The sequence below is a fragment of the Schistocerca nitens genome, chromosome 1 (genome assembly GCF_023898315.1).
Source record: "Schistocerca nitens isolate TAMUIC-IGC-003100 chromosome 1, iqSchNite1.1, whole genome shotgun sequence".
Lineage (NCBI taxonomy): Eukaryota > Metazoa > Arthropoda > Insecta > Orthoptera > Acrididae > Schistocerca > Schistocerca nitens.
Genome location: NC_064614.1, coordinates 644,387,061 through 644,413,195, shown reverse-complemented (window position 1 = coordinate 644,413,195; position 26,135 = coordinate 644,387,061). Strand labels below are relative to the sequence as shown.

The following is a 26,135-nucleotide window of genomic DNA, read 5'->3' as shown; positions in this document are numbered from 1 at the left end:
CTTTTGTGCATGACACACTCCAAAGATCTGCACATAATAAACAGAATGTCTAAAAGCAAAACACCATACACAACACACAACAGTGAATTGATGTCAAAATGTGTAATAATTATGGGTGTTGTGTGTGTGTGTGTGTGTGTGTGTGTGTGTGTGTGTGTGTGTGTGTGTGGGAGGGGGGGGGATGTTGTTGGACACAGAAGAAGGTGAATATGGCCATCCATGTTCTACAAATGTTATGATCTTCTGCAAAATGGGATCTGAAGCTGCAGCCTTCGCAATCTGTGTGTTAGCTACAGGAAAACCATTACCTGCCTGCTGTGCGGTGACATCAATGTGGAAACAAAGCAATTCCTCCTGATAAAATCCTAGGTCTGGACTAATCAGCAGGCGGAAAAAGGTTTAGGATTTGCGTGTTGATTCATAGGGTGGAAATGAATCTCTTAGTTGTAACGCAAAAGCAAAAGAGCTGCATGTTGAATGTGATGTGCCGCTTTATTTGGTAAAATTACAAAACAACTGAATTAGGAAGTCAATAATTTGTGAATGGTGGCAGGGTGGAATTTGGTAACATAGGGAAAAACGTGGAATTTCTTCACAGCATATGCAGTGGCCAAAGCTTCCTTTTCTATCTGAGAGTACCTAGTTTTAGCAGGAGTCAGTGGTTTTGAGGCATAAACAATAGGCTGCTTGGAACTGTTGGGATGTCTGTAAGTTAGTATTGCCCCAATCCCATACTATGAAGCATCCATTATGAGGACCAAGTGAAGGCTTGGTTTAAATGTCACTCAGCATGGCACAGACTGCAACATGGTCTTAAACGTGGGAAACACAGTTTCTCAAGCTGGCAATCAGCAAAACTGAGTCCCTTTGCGCAGCAAGGCGTGTAATATCTGCAAATTGTCACTGCCTCATGCAAAAATTTATGGTAGTAGGTGACTCTGCCAAGAACAACCTGAAGTTCTTTGACTGATGTAGGGCATGGAAACAACACAATAGCAGAAACATGTTGACGCAGGGGTTTGAGAATCCTGTAAGAAATTTCAAACCCAAGATAAATGATAGAAGGTTGAAAAAATTGACATTTTTCTAAATTACACTTCATCCTGGATGCTTGGAGGACAGAAAAAAGGAATATTGAGATTTCGTAAATGTCCCTTAGTGGAGGCATTGGAAACTACAATGTCATTGAAACAGCTTGCACAACCTGGCACAGATGCTGTAAGTTGTTCCAAAAAATGCTGAAAAATAGGAGTAGTGCTGCTGACTGCAAAAGGCAACTGCAAGTATTGGTACAGTCGAAAAAAGATATTGACGACTAACATACAATGTGACTCTGTATCTAAAGGGAGTTGTAAATAGGCACCGACAAATCAATTTTTGATAATTATTGACAACCTGATAACTTTGCAAAGGGTTCGTCCTGGCGCGATATTGGGTATGTATCCGCTATAGACTGTGTATTAACAGAAACTTTTAAAATTCCCACAGAGGCATAACTGGCCTGATATTTTCTTTACTATAACTAAGAGGGTAGGCCATTCACTTGATGCAATAGGCCAGATGATGCCAGACACCGTAAGGCTGTGTAATTCATCATAGACGTATTCTCTGAGTACCACTGGAACCGAATGGGCCTGGAAGAAACAGGGCCAAGCAGAAGGTTTCATCATAACGTGTGCCTGAAAACTGTTGGCAAATCCCAATCCAAGAGAGAAGACAGAGGAAAACTCAGAACATAATGCATCTAATGGTGTGTACGGCACTTGTCCAAATACTAAATTCACTTCATCTGAAATGGTAAAACCAAACAACTTAAAAGGATCTAATCCAAAAAGATTCTTTGTGCATACAATATCTGCAACAAGAAACGTAAGTGACTGGACCAGTGACTTGTGGGTCACTCGGGCAGAGAATTGGCTGAGAAGAGGAATACTATGCTTATTGTAATTCACTAACTTTCATGACACAGGGAGAAGCAGAGGGGAGCCTAAGTCTACATAAGCATGTGAATTTAAAAAGGTTACCATACTTCCTGTATCCAATTGTACGTGCAGAACTTGATGAAAAACCGTAACATCAATGAAAAGTTTGTTTGGTGCTGCAGAAATAGCTCATACAATATTTATGTCCATATCCACATCCAGATTGTTGTGCTGAATTTTTGCAGTACAAACAGAAGCAGTGTGACCTTTTCTGTTGCAATTATGATATATAACCCAGTATTTTGGGCAGTCTGGGCACTCATGGTTAATGAAACAGTAGCAGCAGGACAGTAGTGTGGAATGTGTATGTTGCTGTTTACTGGTCTGTTTACTTCGTTAATGTGGCTGTGCTGGAAGTGAGGCCAGTTGCCTTGATGCTGCGATTGTGTACAGATTGTTGTGACCATGTCTTCCCCCTGCAAACTATCTAAAGCTGATGTGGAGAAGAGGGTCTGATTGCTGATACCTCACACCATGGTTCAATTTGGTTACCACAGCTCATGACACTTCAATTGACTGTGAAACAGCTAAAACCTTGGAGATGGATGGGTTTTCACACTGGAGGGCACACTCTCACACCTCATGATCCAGACTTGAATGAATGATTGCATCTCTCATAATCTAATTAGCATATGGCTCTTTATGTGCATTGGACACAAAATGACAATGATGGCATAACCACTAGAATTCAGCCACCCCTGCCCGATAGGGTTGATGTGGCTGCTTCCTGCAGTGATAAAACTCAACCCGGGATGCAATAACATTTATTTTGAAAGAAGTTCACACATTTGGACAGACATTAAAAAGACAGATCCTGCAAAGAGGAGAGCTGACATTGGACTTGATACCTTCTTGGCAATATCCATTAAAGGAACAAGGCATGGCATAAAAGAGTGTCATTGATCCCAAAACCTTGAAAGTGCTGCTGTAGACATTTTTCATATCTTCAAAATGGTTCAAATGGCTCTGAGCACTATGGGACTTAACATCTGAGGCCATCAGCCCCCTAGAACTTAGAACTACTTAAACCTAACTAACCTACGGACATCACACACATCCATGCCCGAGGCAGGATTCGAACCTGTGACCGTAGCAGTCGTGTGGTTCCAGACTGAAGCGCCTAGAACCGGTCGGCCACTGCGGCCGGCTTTTCATGTGTCCCATTCCTCAACAGACTCACCGTATATAGGAAAGGGAGGCAGAAAAACCATGGGTGCTGCAGAGGGCAAAGCAGCAGGTGACACAGACTGAGGAGCACGCTGACTAGACAAAACAGAAGCATTTGCGACTGATGGCGCAATGCCGTGGCAAATGATTCTTGCAGTTCGACCAACAGACATTAAAATGTCCTCCATAGCTCCATCAGCCATTGTGAGAATAAACAGAGGACCAATCAGAGTAGAAATTTGCACAGAAAACAGGACCACACTTGTACCTAATTCCAACATGATCGGTGACAAGTACAAGACCAACAGACTCAATACAACTTTATTCCATGGGAGCATTAACAACTTGAACACAATATTTATGTAACATTCAGCAGGAACTAATTCACACACTTAAATATGTTGTCACCTGCCACTCATTAACAGACTGAAGTATAAAATGGAGCCAACAATGAGATAATAAGATAAGAATGCAGTGCAAGAGTTAGCAACTGATTGAAACTCTTGAGTTAGTCCATGAGATGTATTGGCTTAACTCTTTGGGTAAAATACCATCATATAAGGCCAGGAACTGCATTCCACTTACAGCATTATGATTAATTCTAACCTGCCATGAATATTCATGTTCAAAATATCCCCTCCCCCCCCCCCCCCCCCAATCTATTACTACCCATAACATTTGAATAAAATTTTGAAATTACCTGACAGGTTCAGTTTTTATGTAGTTTGTGTGTTTCCCATCTTTCTTAGTTTAGTACCAGTAATGAGTAATGTTAATTTGAGTTCCCTGCATCCAAATTGTTACAATGATAGCTCCAGATTTAATATTAATATTTATTACTATTGACAGTTTGTAGTACCTGGCCAAATGTCCATTCCTCATCTTCAAACAGCAGGCAAGGCTTGTTTGGGTGCTTCTTGGCATGCTGCTGGAAAATTTCCCCAATTGATATGTTCTTCTTCATGTGACTACGCACTTGCAGCTTCAAACAGATGAATCTTGTCAAGGCTCTGGAAGGAAAAATGTACTGTTTGTGCTATTCATGTAATATCATGCATATGACTGGTAGACTATGATGCTAGTTATCAAAATATGTCAGTAACTGTTGTAAGATGTTGGTATTTATATACACTACGTGTCTGTATTTGAGCTATTTATTTTCATTTCATTGTGATGGCAGATTTTATATCATTAATCAGGTCATTGCTGGATGAATAAATAAATTACATAAAAATGAAAATTACCAAAATCATTATTTTAGGACGAGTCTGACAGTCGAAGGATAAACAAGAGAAATAAATATTAGACTGAAAAAAAGTAACGTTCATAAGTATTTTTGTGTCTCCTTTTCCAACCATACCTGTTTTTGCAATTGGAACAATGTGCAAGGGAATTGAAACTTAACAGAATGCACTATAAAGGTGCATACAGTTATTTGAAGAAAAGAAAAAGGGACATGGACAGAAACAAAGATAAGGAGATGGAGGATCTATGACAGTATCAATACAGTAAAATACAATGTGTTATTTTTGCCCACTCAAAGAGCTTGAAAAATTATCTCCTATTCAAAACACTACAATGTGAACCATGCTGCTTTTCATACATGTGCCCTGTAAATAGCATGTAGTTTATTGGTTCACCATGGGGCTTATTTTGCTGTTTCACTTGCTGCTATGTCAATAAATTGTCTTATGAAGGCAATGCAGCTATAGAAAGTACTCTTTCTGTAAAAGTAAATTATATTCTGTAATATTTATTATGAAGTAACTTGCACAGTATGCCAGCAAACAAGCTTAGGGGTATAGTCTACCAAGGTGTTTCTGAACTACACTTCACAGTATGAAACTACAATATGGAGAAACTAACAGCAATATCAGAAAATAATTTTTGTAACCATAAAAAAATTAGAATCATTATGAATTACAAAAAACTTACTCGTGCATAACTGCCTTGCAAAACGCAAAAATTTAGGCATTTCCATGTCTGTACATGACTGAACAATACTTTTTTTAATAACAAGATAATACATTACAAGTAGAATTGTCCATTGAATGACAAAAGTAAAGATAAGCCATGAAGTATACCACACAAATAGAGTTGTTAAGAAAGTTCCTCAATATCCAAGTGTTTATCTTGTAAAGTATCTTCCAAAGGTTTTACGTGATGGCATGAAAGAGAAGATATGCCAAAAAATTTTAAGGATTGAAACTTCCTCGTAGATTTACATTGTGAGCTACCCCTGGATTCAAACAAATTCAGATTGACACTGACTGACAAAGCCTATGAACTTTTAATCCCAGATGTTTTATTTGTGATCAAGATTAAATGATTTAGTGGGACAGCCAAGGTGGGATGGGGTGCTTGAGCAACATATGGGTGCAGCCCTGTGAACACAACATCTGTCATCTTGGAAGGTGGGAATGTTCACAACATACTTACCATGAATATGCAGAGGGTTTGTTAATGGAGAATGCTGAAATAAATATCCTTGTTCTTCTTCATGGTAATTCTAAGGAATGGTCTAAAGTCATGGTACCAAAAACACCCCAAAAATATCACGTAACCACCACTGACCAGAACTGCACTCTCCACACACTGCAGGTTAAACACCTCACTGGGTCGTTGGTGACCCTTATCTCTTGGATCATTTGAACACAGGCAAAAACTGCTCATCTTTGGACAAAATTAGCCTCCAGTCTGCTACTGTCGAATTTCTATATTGTGTGCACCATTGAAGGTGGTGCAGTTTCACCTGCTGCTGTAAGCAATGGCCATTTGCAAGATACCTGACTCCAAATGTTCGTTGCCTGCAGTTTCCTTCACAATGTTTGCCTGGAAACAGGCCGGGAAAGGCCTGCAGTTACTGATGGCAGCAATTACTGTTGCATTTGAAAATGATTGTCAATGATCAGGCTCAAAACTCATCTCCGTCATGTGTCAGTTAGGATATTTTTTACAATTCCTGTTTTTATGCTGTGTTCAATTGCTGCGAGTGATACACCATTCCTTGTAGAGCTGTTAGACAGTGTGCTGATACAAAAAAAATCAGGCTAGTTCATTCACAGTGACAATGGACACAATAAAATATAACAGTTCTTTCTGCCACCAAGTTAGGTGATGCAGTGGTCAGCACACTGGACTAAGATTCAAGAGGACAACAGTTCAAATCACACTGGCCATGCAGATTTAGATTTTCCATGATTTCTCTAAATTGCTTCAAGCAAATGTTGGGATGGTTCCAGTGATAGGGCAAACTGATTTCTTTCCTCATCCATCAACAATCGGAGCTTGTGATCCATCCCTAATGACCTCGAGTTAATAGGATGTTAAACCCTAACCTTCCTTTCTTCCTGCCTGTCTATGACCACCAGGGAACTGAAACCTGGATTATCACATTTGTAATGTAGCATTTAGCCACAGAGCCACAATTCGAGTATGGATTGTGCAAAGTTCAAAATACGCTGACAGAACAAATTGCAACAATGAAGAAATGAATGTAGAGTAACGGAATTTCTGAAATATATTTGTATAAGTAACATATTTAACTGTCGCAAGATCACAGGTTAATCTGAGCAAGAAATAAGCCATTGCAAATGTGAAATGCTGGTAGAATAATAACTGGTGTAACTGCCAGAATGTTGATTGCAAACATGCATACATTGTGTTGTAAATGTGATGGAAGTTAGTTTGTGGGAGGGAGTTCCGTACATGTTGTACTTGGTCAGTCAATACAGGGACGATTAATGCCCATTTTGGATGATGCTGGAGTTGTTGTCTGATGATGTTCCATATGTGTTCAGCTGGAGACAGAGCTGGTCATCTATCAGCCCAAGGTGACATGTCGGCACTCTGTAGAGCATGTTGGATTTTAACAGCGGTATGTGGGAAGGCATTATCCAGTTAGGAGAGCCCCTGTGGAATACTGTTCATGAATGCTAGCGCAATAGGTCGAATAACGAGACTGATGTACAAATTTGCAGTCAGATTGTGTGGGATAACGATGAGAGTTCTCCTGCTGTTGTACAAAACTGTAACCCAGATCTCAACTCCAGGTGTAGGTTCAGTGTGCCTAGCATGCAGAAAGGTTGGTTGCAGCCCCTCCTCAACTAGTCACTTTCTAATCAACACACGGCCTTCACTGGCACTGAAGCAGAACCAGCTTTCATCAGAAAACACAACAGACCTCCACCCTGCCCTGTAGTGAGTTCTCGCTTGACACCACTTAAGTCGCAAATGACGGAGGTTTCGGGTCAGTGGAGTGCGTGCTACAGGGTGTCTGGCTCAGAGCTGTCTTCGAAGTATTAACCAATTTGTAACAGTTCGTTGTGTCACTATGGGACGAACTACTGTTCAAATTGCCACTGCAGATGCAGTACAGTGATCCAGAGCCATCCACTGAACACGATAGTCTTCCCCTTCAGTAGTGTCTTGTGGCCTTCCAGAGCCCAGTCTTCTTGCGACTATACATTCTCATGATCACCGCTACCAGCAATTGTGTACAGTGGCTACATTCCTGCCAATTCTTTCTGCAATATCGCAGAAGGAACGTCCAGCTTCTTTTAGCCCTATTATGTGATCTCACTCAAACTGAGTGAGATGTTGATAATAGTGTCTTTGTTGCTTTAAAAGCGTTCTTCACTAACGTCACCTCACGACGTACAATCTCAAAGACAACTGATGCTTTACAGCATGTATTTAAACCAAATCCGGTTTGTGCTACTAGCGCACTTTTATGCGACTGGTGTGAATTTCGAGTAGACATCATCTTTTAGATGCAGAAAGAGGCCTACCAATTTTCGTTTATGTTAGACAACTCCTTCTTGGTGTTACAATTTTTTTCTCGTCAGTGCATTTGCAACTGTAGCAGAGTAGGCGAGAGAAGTTCACAACTCGCAGCATTGTTGCCAGCTTTCTACTCCTCAATGCAAATGGCTGTGCACAAACGTCTCTACAGCTGCGAAAACACTGTAGTCAGGCAATCGTTGTAGGCAAAATCACCCCCCTCCCCCATCTCTGGATGATTCAAGCCAAGGCACATTCTCGACTCCGCCTCCTCAAACTCCTTTCTGACCACACATGGGGTCTGGACCCCTGCATCATCCCCCACACTTACAAATCACTCATCCGCCTCATCCTCTGCTATGCCCATCCCGCCTGATTCTCCGCCTCTCCCACCTACTGTAAGTCCCTCCAAATCCTCGAGTGCCACACGCTCTGCCTCGCCTATCACATCCGTCTCCCATCCCCCACGCGGATCCTATACGACTCTGTTCCCTTCCCGCACCTTCTCCTTTTCCTCAAACAGGTACGGATCCTTTACACTTCCTACAAGCTCGATCCCCCACAGCCGCTTGTCTCGCCGATCCCAGCCCGCTGCCACACCTGTATTCTTGCACCTCACCTGCTCTCCATCTTCACACCCTCCATACCCTCTCCCAAGGTGGCTTACGCCAACTCCCCCTCCCTGATGATGTCCTTGTCCCGTCCATCGACCCCTCCTACCAGCTCTGACTCTCCCCTCCCATTTCCCCCCTTTTTCCCCCAGGGCTCCCTCTCTCCCTTCTCACCTTCCTTCCGCCCCCCCTCTCCCACTCCCACCCCTCTCCCCGGGCTTCCAACTGCTCCCCTCTCTCCACCCCCCCGTTCTTCCCTCTTTCTTTCTTTCTCCCACTGGCTCCACCCCTCTCCTTCCACCCCTCCTACCTCTCCCTTTGACCTGGAGGCAGCCACCCCTCCCCATCGTCTGTGTGAGTGCTTCGCCGACGATCGTCGCCGGTGTTTTCCGTGCGTCAGTGTCTCTCCGTTTGTGTACAGTGTCTTCATCAGTGTTTCCTACTACGTTCACGTCTCCACGTGGATGTCTACGTCTGTTCAACTGGTGCCACCGTTCACGTACAGTGCCTTCCGTCGAACGACTTCTGCTTTCTTGTAGAGTGTTTATCATGTGTTTACCATGTTTTTTACGTTTTATATGTCTTCCGTGTATGTACGTTGTGTCTTTTGGCCGAAGAGCGGCGTATGTAGGCCGCTGCTGGCCCGCCTCAGCTGAGGAATGAAATGACAATGAACGAAAAAAAACACTGTAGTGTTGACATTGGGAACCATGTGAAAGCGCATTATGTGATGCGTTCAGGTAGAAGTGCGAAGCAGGCGCTCCAAGCCCATTGAAACTGTCAACGAGCGTCTCTCGCCGACTTTAGTATAGGATCGAAACCTGTGCTACTGAGAGGAGTATTTGAAAAATGAAAAATAAGAGTACTGACTTGATGTCCCTGGGCGCCGTAAGTGCGGCGACGTAGAGCCAGTGGAAGCCGCCGCTGGCCGCCAGGTAGGCGACGGCGGCGACCAGCACGAGCTGCACCAGGTTGATGGGGCCGAGCAGCAGCCAGACGGCGGCCGCGCACGCGCACACCGCCGCGCCCACCACCACCATCACGGCCGCCAGCCGACACGCGCGCCCCCGCCGCCCCGCGCAACACCCGCCGCCTTCCAAGTCCCGCTCCTGCTGCAACAATCCCACGCCTCATCGCACTCCGCTTCTGCGTAATCATCGGAGGGAAAGTTGTTATTTTCATATTATTTTAGGGTGACCAGATGCAACTGTTTAAAAAGGTGGACAAACAGCTTCAAAAAGGAGGGCAAAGGAAGAAAAAAGAGGACACATCAAACGGGTCAACTGCAGATGAGGATACCACCGGTCAGCTTTGGACAAGTCACGTGACTGCCGGGAATTCCCGGTAAAACTAGTAGTTAATTGTTACTGATGGTCAGGTGGTGGTTAACTGAGCAATATATAAAAAAAAATAAAAACTTTGATTGTGGTGACAGTGTGGCGTCAACTGCTTTGTTATGTCAACAACACGGAATTGTTTACAAAGCGAAAAACGTAAGACCATTCACCTCCCTTCATTCGACGCACCGCTACCAACATCTACAGTTCAAGAAACAACTGACGACATGTAAACTGTACTTTAACCTTCTGAATACAAATAAATTGAATGACTATGAAACAATGAAATAAAACCATGACAGTTAATCTCTCGAGTTATTTCTTACCTTTGTTGGCCACTGAGACGTACGTTCCAGCTCCACATATCTTCCATGCCGCTTCAAATTAATTTCTCCCTTTCTTGAAAGCCGGATATTTGCAGGAAAGGACATTAGAAAATGTACACTTTCGTTTATGCATAGCCAAATATTTACGTAACTCACTCGGTTAAAAATTACACTCACACTTGCACTACAGGAAGGCAAGCCAATACAAAGCGAAGATACGAAACGAAAATTTTAAATAATCGATATTTGCATTCGCTTATAGGTCAATCAACGATAACATAGACGATCCTGGTGAAACATACTAACACCGCCTTCGTGCGTGTTTATCACGAAGGCTGTGCCAATAGTTAAAGTATTTAAAGAGCAGTAGAACGGGATGAATTGTAAATTTAACTGTATTACGCTCAACTTTGCGAAAAAGCCGGACACTGTAAAAATCCGGCGGAAGGGGCCGCGCAATCCATGACATGGCGCCTCAAACCCCGCGGCCACTCCGCGCGACCACACCAAGTACGGCAAGTAGTCACCAAAAAGGAAAGCCATTTACCATTGGCACAACAAATTCGTTACGACGGGTTGCTTGTGCCCGGCAAAGAGAAGCGGACGTCCCAATATGAGTGAAGTGAATGTGGAGCGCGTACGAGAGACATTCATAAGGAGTCCAAAGAAGTCCCGTGAACTCGAAATGGCTCCAATGAGAGTGTGGAAATACTTGCGACACAAGCTGTCTATGAAACCATTCAAATTGGCGCTAGTGCAGAAGCTCAATGACGACGCCAAAGACAAGCGTTTTGAGTTTTGTTCGCAGTTGCAACTGAATGAGGATGGGGATGGCATTCTTGATCGCTTAATTTTTGGCGGCGAAGCTACTTTTCACACTAATGGGAAAGTGAACAGGCATAATTGTCGAATCTGGGGTACAAAGCATCCACACGAATGCATTGAATTTGAGCGTGATTCCCCAAAGGTAATTGGTTTTTGTGCCTTGTCACGTCGAAAACTGTACGGGCCTTTCTTCTTCGTCGAGAGCACTGACACTGGGTATTCCTACTTGGACGTGTTGCAGCAAAGGCCGATGCCTCAAATGCAATAGGACTCTCCGTTCATGTTCCAGCAGGATGGGGCTCCACTCTGTTCTCATCGTGAAGTTCGTGGGTACCTGAACACGGAGCTGCCGCATCGATGGCTCGGCCGTGCTACAGGAGGGGACAGCTGTTTCATGAAATTGCCTCCCCGATCACCAGATCGTGTACGTACCGCTTCTACCACGTGATTTAGCAGAGCTTCGGGAGAGAATACGGGAAGCGACTGCCACTGTCGACGATGCCATGCTGGGACGGGCATGGCAAGAATTCGTTAACCGTATTGACGTCTGCCGGTCACTCATGGTTGGCATATCGAAAGTTTGTAAAAAAAAAAAAAATAAAATAAAATAAAATAAAATTAAAAAAAACGCTTTCAGAGTTTTTCTTCAAAATGCAATAAGTATGGCATCTGTACAATGTTTAGTTCTTGTGCAATAAATAATTCAAGGTGTTCCCGGATTTCATGTACACCTTGTATTTTTGCAGCTTCTTTCAACCTTACTTCATTACAGATAACTGCATTGTCTGCAAAAAGCCTGAGGTTACTATTAATATTGTCCGCAAAGTCATTAATACACAATGTGAACAGCAAGGGACCCAAAACACTTCCCAGAAGTTACTTCTACATCTGAAGATGATTCTCCAGCCAAGATAAAATGCTGTGTCCTCCCTACCAAGAAGTCCTTGATCCAGTCACAAATTTCAATTCATGCTCCATGTGATCGTGCTTTTGAAAATAAGCCTAGAAATGGTACTGAGTCAAATGCTTTTCGGATATCAAGGAACACTGCATCTATCCGACTGCCTTAATCAATGGGTTTCAGCATGTCACGTGAGAAAAGTGTGAGTTGCGCTTCGCATGATAGATGTGTTCGGAATCCATGCTGTTTGCCATGTAGCAGAGCACAGAATATGTTCTAGGATTCTACAACAAATCGATGTCAAGGATATTGCACGTTCGTTTTGTGGGTGACTTCTACTACCGATTTTGTAGACGGATGGGACTTGTGCTTTTTTTCCAAAAAAATTTGCATAGTTTTTTGTTCGAAGGATCTACGATAGAGTATAGTTAGGAGAGGGGCTAAATTAGGAGCAAATTCAGTATAGAGTGTGGTACGGATTTCATAGGGCCCTGGACCTTTGTCCAATTTTAACGATATCAGCTGTTTCTCGACACCGTGACGCCAAGGAATTTTGCTTCTTTTTCAACAAAACTTGTTCCAGCACTGTTCTCCGATCATACTGGATCTCTTTTGTACTGGTGTGTGTATAGCTATTATAATTTACGGCTTTGGTTTCTCGAAAATGCTATGATTTGCTCTGAATTCTATGTATTAAGAGAGAAATCACAAAACAGAAGTCAGTAAAGAGGGAACGTAAACCAGCTGATACACAGTCTGGATGATTTATACAACTGTAGTGTTAAAAGGAACTTTTAGTTGCAATTTTGTTGTGGAGAACAAAGACTATTGTCGTAACACTTTCTTGCCATAGTTTTACATCTACACCTGCACTCCGTGACGGAGGGTACCTTTGTGCCAGTGTGCCTTCCCAGTTTCCTGTTCCAGTCGCGTATGGTTCGCGGAAAGAACGATTGCTGGTAAGCCTCCTTGTGGGCTCGAATTTTATCTTGTCGATCTTTTTGCGAGACATAGTTGGGAGAAAGCAATATACTGGCTGACCCCTCTAAGAACGTCAGCAAATCACACTGCGATGCAGAATGCCTCTCTTGCAGCGCCTGTCACTAGAGTTGAGTGAGCAACTCCGTGAAGCTTCGCGCTCACTAAATGAACCTGTAACTAAACGTGCGTTTCTTTTTTAAATCTTCTCCACTTTTCCCTTATCAGTCCTATTTGGTACGGATCCCAGCCCGACGCTGATAATACAAAAAGGTATTGATTAGCTACAAAAGGGGATAACTAAACGGTCACCAGCCCGCTAGCGCAATGAATCTCCAGACTCTTAAAGATAATGGAAAGAAATTTAAAGAAATAATCACTGACGCGGCAACAGAAAACCGTCATGCTTTTCTTCAACACAACAGTTCACGAGAAAATAGATGAATCAGAAACCACTGAATTAGCAAATACTTATTTTGAAATATTAAATTTGGAAAGTAAAGTGAAATGAAGTTAAATAAATGAATGGCTGTAGCTTAAACTTTGTTATGTAACAAAATGACTTTCAATAGCCGTCCGATGTGGCCGAGCGGTTCTAGGCGCTTCAGTCCGGAATCAAGCTGCTGCTACGGTCGCAGGTTCGAATCCTGCCTCGGGCATGGATTTGTGTGATGTCCTTAGGTTAGTTAGGTTTAAGTAGTTCTAAGTCTAGGGGATTGATGACCTCAGATGTTAATTCCCATAGTTTTTAGAGCCATTTGAACCCAGCCTGACGAGCAACACTCAAGTATTGATCGAACGAGTGTTTTGTAAACTACTTCCTCTGGTGATGGACTAAATTACCTGAGGATTCTTCCAATGAATTTCAGTCTGGCATCTGCCTGCCCGCGATTAATTTAATATGGTCATTCCACATCAAACTGTCCTGTATGCGTATTCCTACATATTTTATGACGGTAACTGCTTCCCGCGATTGTTCTGTACTTGTGTGAACATACAATAAAGGATCTTGGATCTTCTGTCTATACATTCGCAATATTTTACATTTGCTTATGTTGAGTGTGAACTCCACTCCTTGCACCAAGCATAAGTCATCTGCAGACCTTCCGCATTTCGGTACAATTTTCTAGCGTAATGGCTTCTCTGTATACGACAGTAACATACGTTAAAGCGTCGTGAAACTTCCGATGTTATCTGCTAGGTCCTTTATACAGGGTGTTACAAAAAGGTACGGCCAAACTTTCAGGAAACATTCCTCGCACACAAAGAAAGAAAATATGTTATGTGGACATGTGTCCGGAAACGCTTACTTTCCATGTTAGAGCTCATTTTATTACTTCTCTTCAAATCACATTAATCATGGAATGGAAACACACAGCAACAGAACGTACCAGCGTGACTTCAAACACTTTGTTACAGGAAATGTTCAAAATGTCCTCCGTTAGCGAGGATACATGCATCCACCCTCCGTCACATGGAATCCCTGATGCGCTGATGCAGCCCTGGAGAATGTCGTATTGTATCACAGCCGTCCACAATACGAGCACGAAGAGTCTCTACATTTGGTACCGGGGTTGCGTAGACAAGAGCTTTCAAATGCCCCCATAAATGAAAGTCAAGAGGGTTGAGGTCAGGAGAGCGTGGAGGCCACGGAATTGATGCGCCTCTACCAATCCACCGGTCACCGAATCTGTTGTTGAGAAGCGTACGAACACTTCGACTGATATGTGCAGGAGCTCCATCGTGCATGAACCACATGTTGTGTCGTACTTGTAAAGGCACATGTTCTAGCAGCACAGGTAGAGTATCCCGTATGAAATGATGGCGGTGAATCGAGGAAGTACAATACATACTGACGAAACTAAAATGGGCTCTAAGATGGAAATTAAGCGTTTCCGGACACATGTCCACATAACATGTTTTCTTTATTTGTGTGTGAGGAATGTTTCCTGAAAGTTTGGCCGTACCTTTTTGTAACATCCTGTATATACGAGGTATCTTAAAAGGTACGTTACAACCTCACTGCGTTATAGAACCCAAACAAATAAAGATTTTCACACCATGTTTGGCTTATGTGACAAAATTTTGTTTCTGTTTGTTCCAGGTTGTCGCGAGTGAAGCATAATGACAACGGTTCAAGGAAAGGCTCAGTGTGTGGAATGGTTTATTCAGCCCAGATCGGGCGCTTAAGTTCACAAGAATTTGCGAACACGGTGTAGGAAGCTCCCAGTCTCGCGGACGTCGATACGCCTGTGGTACTGGGATTTTATGCAGCCAGGAAGCGTTTGGTGTGAAGCATCATGCTGGACGTCCTGGAAAAAGTGAAGCCGACGCAGAACGGATATGACTGGCTTTTCAACGTTCACCGCGGACGTCTGATCAGAGGGCGTGACTGCTGGTGATATCCGTGTCTGTGTACCACATGTAGACCGTATCACCATAGCAGTTTGCTATTTTACGTCCGCATTAATTTTTACACGTCTATACATGCGAAGTTACTAAGCGTCCGAGTAGGATGTACCGGTTCAAATCCCGCCAATGTAAGACATTTTTATCGCAAGTGATTGCCGTCATTCAAATCTTATAAATAGTGTTCTCAACACTGTGAAAGAGGGTCAATAAACATTAAGCTGAATCAGCGAACGGAGAGCGTGAAGACTTCACTACAAGACGGCCTTATCTGCTTGCCAACCGATTATAATTTTAATCATTAACGTTTATGTGAAACAAAGAACTACGTCGATTTTCCAAAAACTAACAAAGCGAAAATTTGCAGTTTTTCATTTCTAGATTAGCCGATTCTTGACCCAGAGTAACCGTTCTCCCCATTGCAAGACGGATGTTTCTATGAGCGTGAGAATTTAGTTACATTCTGCATGAAAATGAAATGCGCGTATGGCATTATTGTCGGGAGGCCCCATGCGGGGAAGTTCGGTCGCCGTATTGCAAGTCCTTTTTAGTTGACGCCACTTCGGCGACCTGCGCGTCAATGATGATGAAATAATGGACACACAGCACCCTGTCCCCTGCAGGGAATCGAACCCGGCCCCCCTGCGCCATAGGTGGAAACGCTACCGCTACGCTATGGAGGCAGACTACGTTCTGCATACTCAGGATGGAAGAATGAAACATTGTTCACAGTATTGATCATGCAGCTGCGGAGTGTGCGGTGTGTTTGTGATGGGCAGAATCGAGATCAATGAATCTTCAAACATGCTCTAGAGAACCAAAAGGAATTGAATAGGTATCAGAGAGCGTTTACCAGAAAAACCAACAACTATTCTTGTTCTAGTTTCCAGTGCTGCCGTTACCAAGCGATCCAAAACGTGAAACAAATGAGAGAGAGAGAGAGAGAGAGAGAGAGAGAGAGAGAGAGTTGACGTATGGACATACCCGAAAGAAAACTTACCAGTTTTAGTGAAAAAACGATGCGCTGCTAGACCGCCGTTGACACTAATGAACCGTGGCAATACCTCGTCAAAAATTCGTCACATCAGAATATTTTTAAAAGAAGAGAAGAGGAGCTTCATTTACACGTGCACTCTGCGCTGCACAAGCTGTCATTCTGAAAGCTCTGGTTGTCCCCTGCGCAATGCGTCCACGCGCTGTAGTCGACCGGAAGAGCGGCCCTAGTCGCTTAGCAAACAATGTTCTGACTGACCGACCTGCTGGGAAAATACTTATCGCTTTTACTTCAAGCTTCCTCTTTAACATCGAAATCCCGCACTAGCTCGCGTGTTTTCGACTGTGCAAATGGAGCCATCTCTTCATACGTGACAAATACCCGTAACTTATAGCATGTAGTGTTGATAATTTATCTTCAGAGACTATTTTTATAGTGAAGAACTGAACGGGAAAGTCTGGAAGGTAACCTCCCACAATGAGGCGTTGTAGTTTTACTATAAATTATTTCAATGCATACGATTTTTTACGTATTTCAGCTAAAAAGTAGCCTAAATTCCCATTCTATGGGCCCGATCAAAAATACGCATTTGTCGCTTTGATGTGTACGAAGGCTCCACATGTCAAAAGCTATCTCTCTCTCTCTCTCTCTCTCTCTCTCTCTCTCTCTCTCTCTCTCTCTCTCTCTCTAACACACTTTTCCAATTTGTACTGTTTCCTCATGTAAATTTACCTGTCTCCTATTTATTTTAGAATATTCTTCGAGTTACGGAAATAGTAAAGCAAGCGTCCTTGATGGTAAAACGTCTATTCTCTCTACCTGCGATCAGAATCACTTTTGGTGGTTCAAATGGTTCAAATGGCTCTGAGCACTATGGGACGTAACATCTATGGTCATCAGTCCCTTAGAATTTAGAACTACTTAAACCTAACTAACCTAAGGACTTCACACAACACCCAGTCTTCACGAGGCACAGAAAATCCCTAACCCCGCCGGGAATCGAACCCGGGAACCCGGGCGCGGGAAGCGAGAACGCTACCGCACGACCACGAGCTGCGGACACACTTTTGGTGGTCACCAGCTTCTGTTTTCATTGTGGTGGCCATTTCGATTCTTTCAATTTTTTATAAACACTTGCTATCCCCCGTGAGCACAACCCTACGCTAAGGTCAGTAAACCAGCCACATGACGTAATTATATTCGTCGTCGTCGTCATCGCCCGCCACCGTGGTGGTGGTGGTGGTAGTAGTAGTAGTAGTAGTAGTAGTAGTAGTAACTCATTTTATATGCACAACGTATTGTCAACCTTGAAGAGAATCCATAAGAACGTCAGATTAAATGTTAGATACAGCCCGAAGGTCCTGGTCTTGCTAGGTAAAATAAATACATTTATAAAATAAATAAAATAGACAAAGATTCAGCAAGTGTGAACTCTGCAATACCGAGATAACTAGAGGAAAAGAATATCTTTCTTTGTAGAAAGCCATTTACCGCATGGCACAGACAATATCACTTTGATGGTCACCCATAATGCTATGCTAGGAAACGTTTGCACTTTTATGTATATTCTTAGGAATTCCTCTGTATTCCTAGGGCGCTTGAAATATTTATCACGGTATTACAGACCATTTTATCTCTCCCGTTATCACCGGCAACAGTCACTGCACTTGAGCTAATCTCACAAAACTCCCTTACTTCCATATACGCGTACGCAAGCACTAGAGTTAGCGCACGATACAGTAAACGGAAGGAGCTAAAAGAAGAAAATGAACGTTACTGCGATAGAGCAATTATTATCAGTGCCCGTTTTCAAAGTCAGCTCCTTTTCCGTCTGAAATGAGTCACGAGAGTGCAGGAATAAGACAGATATAAACAGCGCTGTGGAGGGGCAAATTCAGTGCGACGCAAATTCAGAGAAGAAAATTATCAGGAATAGAGCCATTAAATATACAAAGAACATAGACTAAATATATGACTAGAATATTCAAAGCAAAATGAAAGAGACAGTAGCAGCGTATTTCTTTATACATTTATGGTTGCTGGTTTACGGATTGTGGTTATATGCTACTCTACACCTACTGGTTGGTTGGGAACTTGACGGACTAAACATAAAAATGAGAAAAGCTTGTTTTACTCTGACCTGACAAAACTCATGGAATAGTGGTATGCAATTATACAGATGACGGTACTATTGCGCACTAAAGGTATTATGAAAAAGGGCAGTGCATTGGCGGAGCTGTCATTTCTACTCAGATGATTCAAGTGAAAAGGTTTCGGCCGCACGACGGAGACTGTAGATTCTGAACGCGGAATAGTAGTTGGAGCTAGACACATAGGACATTACATTTCGCAAATCGTTACGGAATTCGATATTCCGAGATCCACAGTGTTAAGAGTGTACCGAGAATACCGGATTTCAACAGTTATTTCTCACAACGGACAATGCAATGGCAGACTACCTTCAGTTAACAACCGTGAGCAGCGGCTTTTGCTTAGCGCTATTGGTGCTGACAGACCAGCAACAATGCCGAAATAACAGCAGAAACCGCTGTGGAACGTACGATGAATATGTCCTTTACGACAGTGCAGCGAAATTTGGCGTTAATGGGCGATGGCAGCGGACGACCGAGGCGAGTGTCTTTGTTAACAGTACGATATCGCTCGCAACGCCTCTCCTGGATTTGCGACCGTATCGGGTCGACCATAGACGACTGGAAAACTGTAGCCTAGTCAGATGAGTCCCAATTTCCGTTGGTAAGAGCTGATAGTATGGTTCGTGTGTATCGCAGATTCCTCCAAGCCTTGGACCCAAGTTGCCAGCAAGGTACTGCCCCTTTGCAATCTAGTGGTGGCTCCATAGTGGTATGGGCTGTGTTTACATGGAGTGGACTGGTTCTTGGTCGAACTGAGCAGATCATTGACTGGAAAATTGGTATGTTCGACGATCATTTGCAGCCATTCATGGACTTCATGTCCCCAAACAACGAAGGAATTTTTATGGACGACAGTGCGCATGTCACCGGGCCACAATTGTTCGCAATTGATTTGAAGAACATTCTCGACAGTTTGAGCCAATGGTTTTGCCATCCAGATCGTCCGGCGTGAATCGAGGGGTCCATTCGTGGACAAAATCCTGCACTGACAACACTTCCGCAATTACGGAAGCAGCGTGGCTCAGCATTTCTGCAGAGGAATACCAGTGACCTGATAAGTCCATGCCTCGTCCAACTGCTGCACAACGTCGGGGAAAAAGGAGCTCCGACACGATATTAGGAGGTCCTAGGGGTGGGAAACTACCCCTAAAGGCGTAAGAATCAGCAATGATCGACGGCATGAGGATGCAGAAGGCAATGGAAACCACTGCATTAAAGACACATAACATCTGTCTACAGGACATGTGGCCTGTAATTGTAAAAGAAGTGTCATGATGATCTCTCCATTCCGGAATAGTCCCACACTCGGATCTCCGGGAGGGGAGTGCCAAGGGGGAGGTTACCATGAGAAAAAGCTTGAAAGGATAACGTTCTACGAGTCGGGGCGTGGAATGTCAGAAGCTTGAATGTGGCAGGGAAGCTAGAAAATCTGAAAAGAGAAATGCAAAGGCTCAATCTAGATATAGTAGTGTTCAGTGAAGCGAAATGGAAAGAAGACAAGGATTTCTCGTCAGACGAGTACATGGTAATATCAACAGCAGCCGAAAAATGGTGTAACGGGAGTAGGATTCATTATCAATAGGAAGGTAGGGCAGAGAGTGTGTTAGAGAGTGTGTTACTGTGAACAGTTCAGTGATAGGATTGTTATCAGAATCGACCGCAGATCAACACCGACAACGATAGTCCAGGTATACATGCTGACGTCGCAAGTTGAAAATGAAGACATAGAGAAAATGTATGGGGATATTGAAAGGGTAATACAGTATGTAAAGAGAGATGAAAATCTAATAGTCATGGGGGACTGGAATGCACTTGTAGGGGAAGGAGTAGAAGAAAAGGTTACTCGAGAATATGGGCTTGGGACAAGGAATGAGAGAGGAGAAAGACTGAGTTCTGCAACAAATTTCAGCTTGTAATAGCGAATTCTCTGTTCAAGAACCACAAGAGGAGGAGGTATATTTGGGAAAGGCCGGGTGATACGGGAAGATTTCAGTTCATCATGGTCAGACAGATTCCGAAATCAAATACTGGATTGTAAGGCATATCTAGGAGCAGATATAGAATCAGATCACAATATAGTAGTGATGAAGAGTAGGCTGAAGTTTAGGACATTGGCCAGGAAAAATCAATATGCAAACAAGTGGGATACGGAAGTACTAAGGAATGACGAGATACGCTTGAACTTCTCTAAGGCTATAGATACAGCAATAAGGAATAGCTCAGTAGGCAGTACAGTTGAAGATGAATGGACATCTCAAAAAAGGGCCATCACGGATATTGGAAAGAAAAACATAGGTACAAAGAAGGTAACTGCGAAGAAACCATGGGTAACAGAAGAAATACTTCAGTTGTTCGATGAAAGGAGGAAGTACAAAAATGTTCCGGAAAACTCAGGAGTACAGAAATGCAAGTCGCTGAGGAATGAAATAAATAGGAAGTGCAGGGAAGCTAAGACGAAACGGCTGCATGAAAAATGTGAAGAAATCGAAAAAGAAATGATTGTCGGAAGGACAGACTCAGCATACAGGAAAGTCAAAACAAGCATCGTTGACATTAAAATCAAGGATGGTAACATTAAGAGCGCAACGGCAATTCCTCTGTTAAATGCAGAGGAGAGAGAGCGGATAGGTGGAAAGAATACATCGAAGGCCTCTATAAGGGGGAAAATTTGTCTGGTGTGGTAGAAGAGAAAAATAGGAGTCGATTTAGAAGATACAGGGGTTGCAATATTAGAATCAGAATCTAAAAGATCTTTGGAGGACTTAAGATCAAATAAGGCAGAAGATATAGATAACATTCCATCAGAATTTTTTAAATCATTGGGTGAAGTGGCAACAAAACGACTATTCACGTTAGCGTGTAGAATGTATGAGTCTGGCGACATACCATCTGACTTTCGGGAAAATATCATCCACACAATTCCGAGGCCTGCAAGAGCCGACAAGTGCGAGAATCATCGCACAGTCAGCTTAACAGCTCATGCATCCAACTTGCTGACAACAGTAATATACACAAGTACAGAAAAGAAAATTGAGGATGTGTTAGTGACGATCAGTTTTGCTTTAGAAAAGTAAAGGCAAGAGAGAGGCAATTATGACGTTGCGGTTTATATGGAATCAAGACTAAAGAAAAATCAAGACACGTTCACGTTCATATGATTTGTCGACCTGGAAAAAGCGTTCGACAATATCAGAAGGTGCAAGATGTTCGACTTTCTGAAGAAAACAGGGGTAAGCTATAAGAAGAGACGAGTAATATTCAGCGTGTACGAGAGGCAATAGGGAATAATAAGAATGGAAGACCAAGAACTAAGTGGTCGAATAAGAAGGGTGTAAGACAGCGATGTAGTCTTTCGCCCCAATTTTTCAGTAGTTACATCAAAGAAGCAATGGAAATAAAAGTTCAAGTGTGGAACTGAAATTATAAGTGAAAGGATATCAACTAAGTTTCGCTGGTAACACTGCTGTCCTCAGTGAAAGTGAAGAAGAATTCCAGGAGCTGGTGAATGGAATGAACAGCCTAATGAGTACGTAACATGGATTCAGAGTAAATCGAAGAAAGCCGAAGGTAAAGAGAAGTAGCAGAAATGAGAACAGCGAGAAACTTAACATCGGGAGTGATGATCACAAAGTAGATGAAGTTAAGGAATTCTGCTACCTAGGCAGTAAAATAACAAATGGCGGACGGAGCAAGGGGGACATCAAAAGCAGACTAGCAATGGCAAGAAGGGCGTTCCTAGTCAAGAGAAATCTACTAGTATCAAACATAGGCCTTAACTTGAAGAAATTTCTGAGAATGTATGTCTGGAGCATAGTATAGTAGTGAAACATGGACTTTGGGAAAACTGCAACAGAAGAGAATCGACGCGTTTGAAATGTGGTGCTACAGACGTATATTGAAAATCAGATGGACTGACAAGGTAAGGAATGAGTAGGTTCTGTGCAAAATCGGAGAGGAAAGGAGTATGTGGAAAACACTGATAAGAAGTAGGGACAGGATGACAGAACATCTGTTAAGACATGAGGGAATGACTTCCGTGGTACTGGAGGGAGCTGTGGAGGGCAAAAACTGTAGAAGACGACAGAAATTGAAATACATCCAGCAAATAATTGAGGACGTAGGTTGCAAGTGCTACTCTGGGATGAAGAGGTTAGCACAGGAGAGGAATTCGTGGCGGACCGCATCAAACCAGTCAGAAGACTGATGACTCAAAAAGAAAAAAAGAATAATGCCATGATCAGTGTATTGAATGATTATTTCAGTTTTAAATTCTAACTAATAGCAAAAATCACAATAAAATTAAAAAAGACAAATGTCGAAAAAATACCATATTATTAATAATGTTTTGCGGAGCACAGCTTGGGAAATCCTGGTCCTGGTCCCGAGAGACACTGAATACAGTGGGAAGCGTCCTTCCCAGAACCGTCGCACCACCGATCCGATATAGTCGAAGTGTTAAAAATGGGAATGTAATCCACTCTCTCCGAGGAACATAAGCTGTTTAGATGTTCTTCCATCAAGAGTTAGTATCAACTATAAGGTATCCTTAACGTCTTGACTTCCTCGGGGTGCTATTTGAAGGGGCACTCCTAAAACAGTGACTATCTGAATCTAAAAGTAATAAGAAAAACAGTAAAAAAGGAATGATCAGGTCGGCTGGAGCCGCGCAGGATTAGCCGAGCGGTCTCGGGCGCTGCAGTCATGGACTGCGGCTGGTCCCGGCGGAAGTTCGAGTCCTCCATCGGGCACGGGCGTGTGTGTTTGTCAAAAAATGGTTCAAATGGCTCTGAGCACTATGGGACTCAACTGCTGAGGTCATTATTTCCCTAGAACTTAGAACTAGTTAAACCTAACTAACCTAAGGACATCACAAACATCCATGCCCGAGGCAGGATTCGAACCTGCGACCGTAGCGGTCTTGCGGTTCCAGACTGCAGCGCCTTTAACCGCACGGCTACTTCGGCCGGCGTGTGTTTGTCCTTAGGATCATTTAGGTTAAGTAGTGTGTAAGCTTAGGGACTGATGACCTTAGCAGTTAAGTCCCACAAGATTTCACACACATTTGAATTTTTTTTTTTTTATTTTTTTATTTTTTTGAGGTCGGCTGGTGGTGGACGTAGGCTCGAGAATTTCCGGGCAACACATCCCTAACAATTGTTTTAATTAAGGCAAAACCACTTCGTAGTTTAGTGATGGAAGCGATTTCTCCAAATACATTTTCGATGTAACCTACGAAGAACGTAGGCTTAGTGTCAGGAAGGAGCCTTCGGAAGCCCGCGCACAAATGAGAAACTCAGAGGAGTAAGTTTCTGCCGCTCGCTTGATTTTGCTTTTCGCCCATGGCGTGGCGAAAGAGGAACAGTTTTTGGTGTCACGACGATCTCTGCGGAACATTCAGGTCTGTCTGGAGATACTGCCGGAGTGTCACGTCCACTGTGTGATAAGCCCAGTCTTTTCACTATATCCCCCACGATGCCGTCCACTCCATTTGGCTGCGCTTCCTATGGGTGCGACCAGCCGTTGGGTGGAGTTCCGGTGCCGTCAGAAGGACGGGCCTCTACTCCCCAAAACGCGCGGGAAGGTAATGACTCGTGCATCTATGGCGCATCCGCTGCCTGACAGAGGGCTACCACCATGCCCGACAACCCCGCACATGGACTGGCTACTATGCTCGTATTCCCTGCACGGTCAGCACTTTTGTTAAAAGAAAAAAAAGTGAGTTAGCCGCAATGTGTGCTGTAAAACAGCGATCTTTATTTAAAAAAAAAAAAAAAACACTGGCAAAAGTCGTAATCTATTGTCTGTAAACGGGCCATGTTGTCGATAAGGAATGTGTCCTATAGGTCAAGTCAGAGAAAAGATGCAATCAGAGAGTAAGGAGTAAGACTGTAGCACACGAAAGAAGGAAGTACTGCAATGACGCGGGTCTGCATCACGCCTCGCACGTACACACAAAGTGTTGTGTGCACCCTAAGGGATTGGCCACTGGTAATGCATATACGAGATTAGGAAACGATATCATTTATTAAAATTATATTTAGGTATTTTTTATATAACTCGTAGCATAATTTCTTAATTGATCCAGCATATTACTCATTATTTTACTGAAATCCCTATATTGCGATTTGGAAACAGTAGTGTGGCTAGGCTATAAAACATTGCTTGAGACTATGAAACATCGTTTATGTTTGACGCTGACATCACATTTAGCTTTAGGCTTCATAAACTTGGGGCTACATGCATTTGCTGTTACGTTAAACAGACGCTAACGGTTAAAGGCTGAATGATAATCACATCATCATCATGTCCAAACGTTCGCTATTGGGAAAAATGTTCAACAACATTTACATTTTTATCTTAAAGCGCATTATATGAGACATGTCCAGCTGCCCGCCAGAACTTGACTGCCTTCGCTTGCTAGGATCAGCTTAGGTGATACACTATTACTGAAATGAGCCTCTTCTTAGGCGATGTTTCGATTCCCGCATAATTTAAAGGGAAATCCTAAACCTACGTAGCCTAACAGTTCACTTACATGTAAACATCATCATCATCATTATTATTATTATTATTATTATTATTATTATTATTATTATTATTATTATTATTATTATTATTATTATTATTATTATTATTATTATTATTATTATTATTATTATTATTACTAGATTATTATAGAGGGTTTATACAAGGGCGATGTACTTGAGGACAGTATTATGGAAATGGAAGAGGATGTAGATGAAGATGAAATGGGAGATAAGATACTGCGTGAAGAGTTTGACAGAGCACTGAAAGACCTGAGTCGAAACAAGGCCCCGGGAGTAGACAACATTCCATTAGAACTACTGATGGCCTTGGGAGAGCCAGTCATGACGAAACTCTACCATCTGGTGAGCAAGATGTATGAGACAGGCGAAATACCCACAGACTTCATGAAGAATATAATAATTCCAATACCAAAGAAAGCAGGTGTTGACAGATGTGAAAATTACCGAACTATCAGTTTAATAAGTCACAGCTGCAAAATACTAACGCGAATTCTTTACAGACGAATGGAAAAACTGGTAGAAGCGGACCTCGGGGAAGATCAGTTTGGATTCCGTAGAAATGTTGGAACACGTGAGCCAATACTAACCTTACGACTTATCTTAGAAGAAAGATTAAGAAAAGGCAAACCTACGTTTCTAGCATTTGTAGACTTAGAGAAAGCTTTTGACAGTGTTGACTGGAATACTCTCTTTCAAATTCTGAAGGTGGCAGGGGTAAAATACAGTGAGCGAAAGGCTATTTACAATTTGTACAGAAACCAGACGGCAGTTATAAGAGTCGAGGGGCACGAAAGGGAAGCAGTGGTTGAGAAAGGAGTGAGACAGGGTTGTAGCCTCTCCCCGATGTTATTCAATCTGTATATTGAGCAAGCAGTAAAGGAAACAAAAGAAAAATTCGGAGTAGGTATTAAAATTCATGGAGAAGAAGTAAAAACTTTGAGGTTCGCCGATGACATTGTAATTCTGTCAGAGACAGCAAAGGACTTGGAAGAGCAGTTGAACGGAATGGACAGTGTCTTGAAAGTAGGATATAAGATGAACATCAACAAAAGCAAAACGAGGATAATGGAATGTAGTCAAATTAAATCGGGTGATGCTGAGGGGATTAGATTAGGAAATGAG

General features: G+C 42.8%; 1 protein-coding gene across 5 annotated transcripts in view; it reads right to left on the bottom strand.

Moving 5' to 3' along the window:
• Positions 1-26,135, bottom strand: part of LOC126258345 (long-chain fatty acid transport protein 1-like) — a 375,714-nt gene that overhangs the window by 31,916 nt on the left and 317,663 nt on the right. For 3 of the 5 annotated variants that reach the window (XM_049955636.1, XM_049955639.1, XM_049955640.1), the window contains exons 2-3: positions 9,413-9,651; positions 4,009-4,159 (exon numbers count right to left, since the gene is read on the bottom strand). In XM_049955636.1, coding sequence (XP_049811593.1) covers positions 4,009-4,159; positions 9,413-9,651 — 390 coding nt within the window. Of the gene's footprint in view, positions 1-4,008; positions 4,160-9,412; positions 9,655-26,135 lie in introns of all 5 variants that reach the window. The other 2 variants (XM_049955635.1, XM_049955638.1) reach the window with 1 other exon arrangement.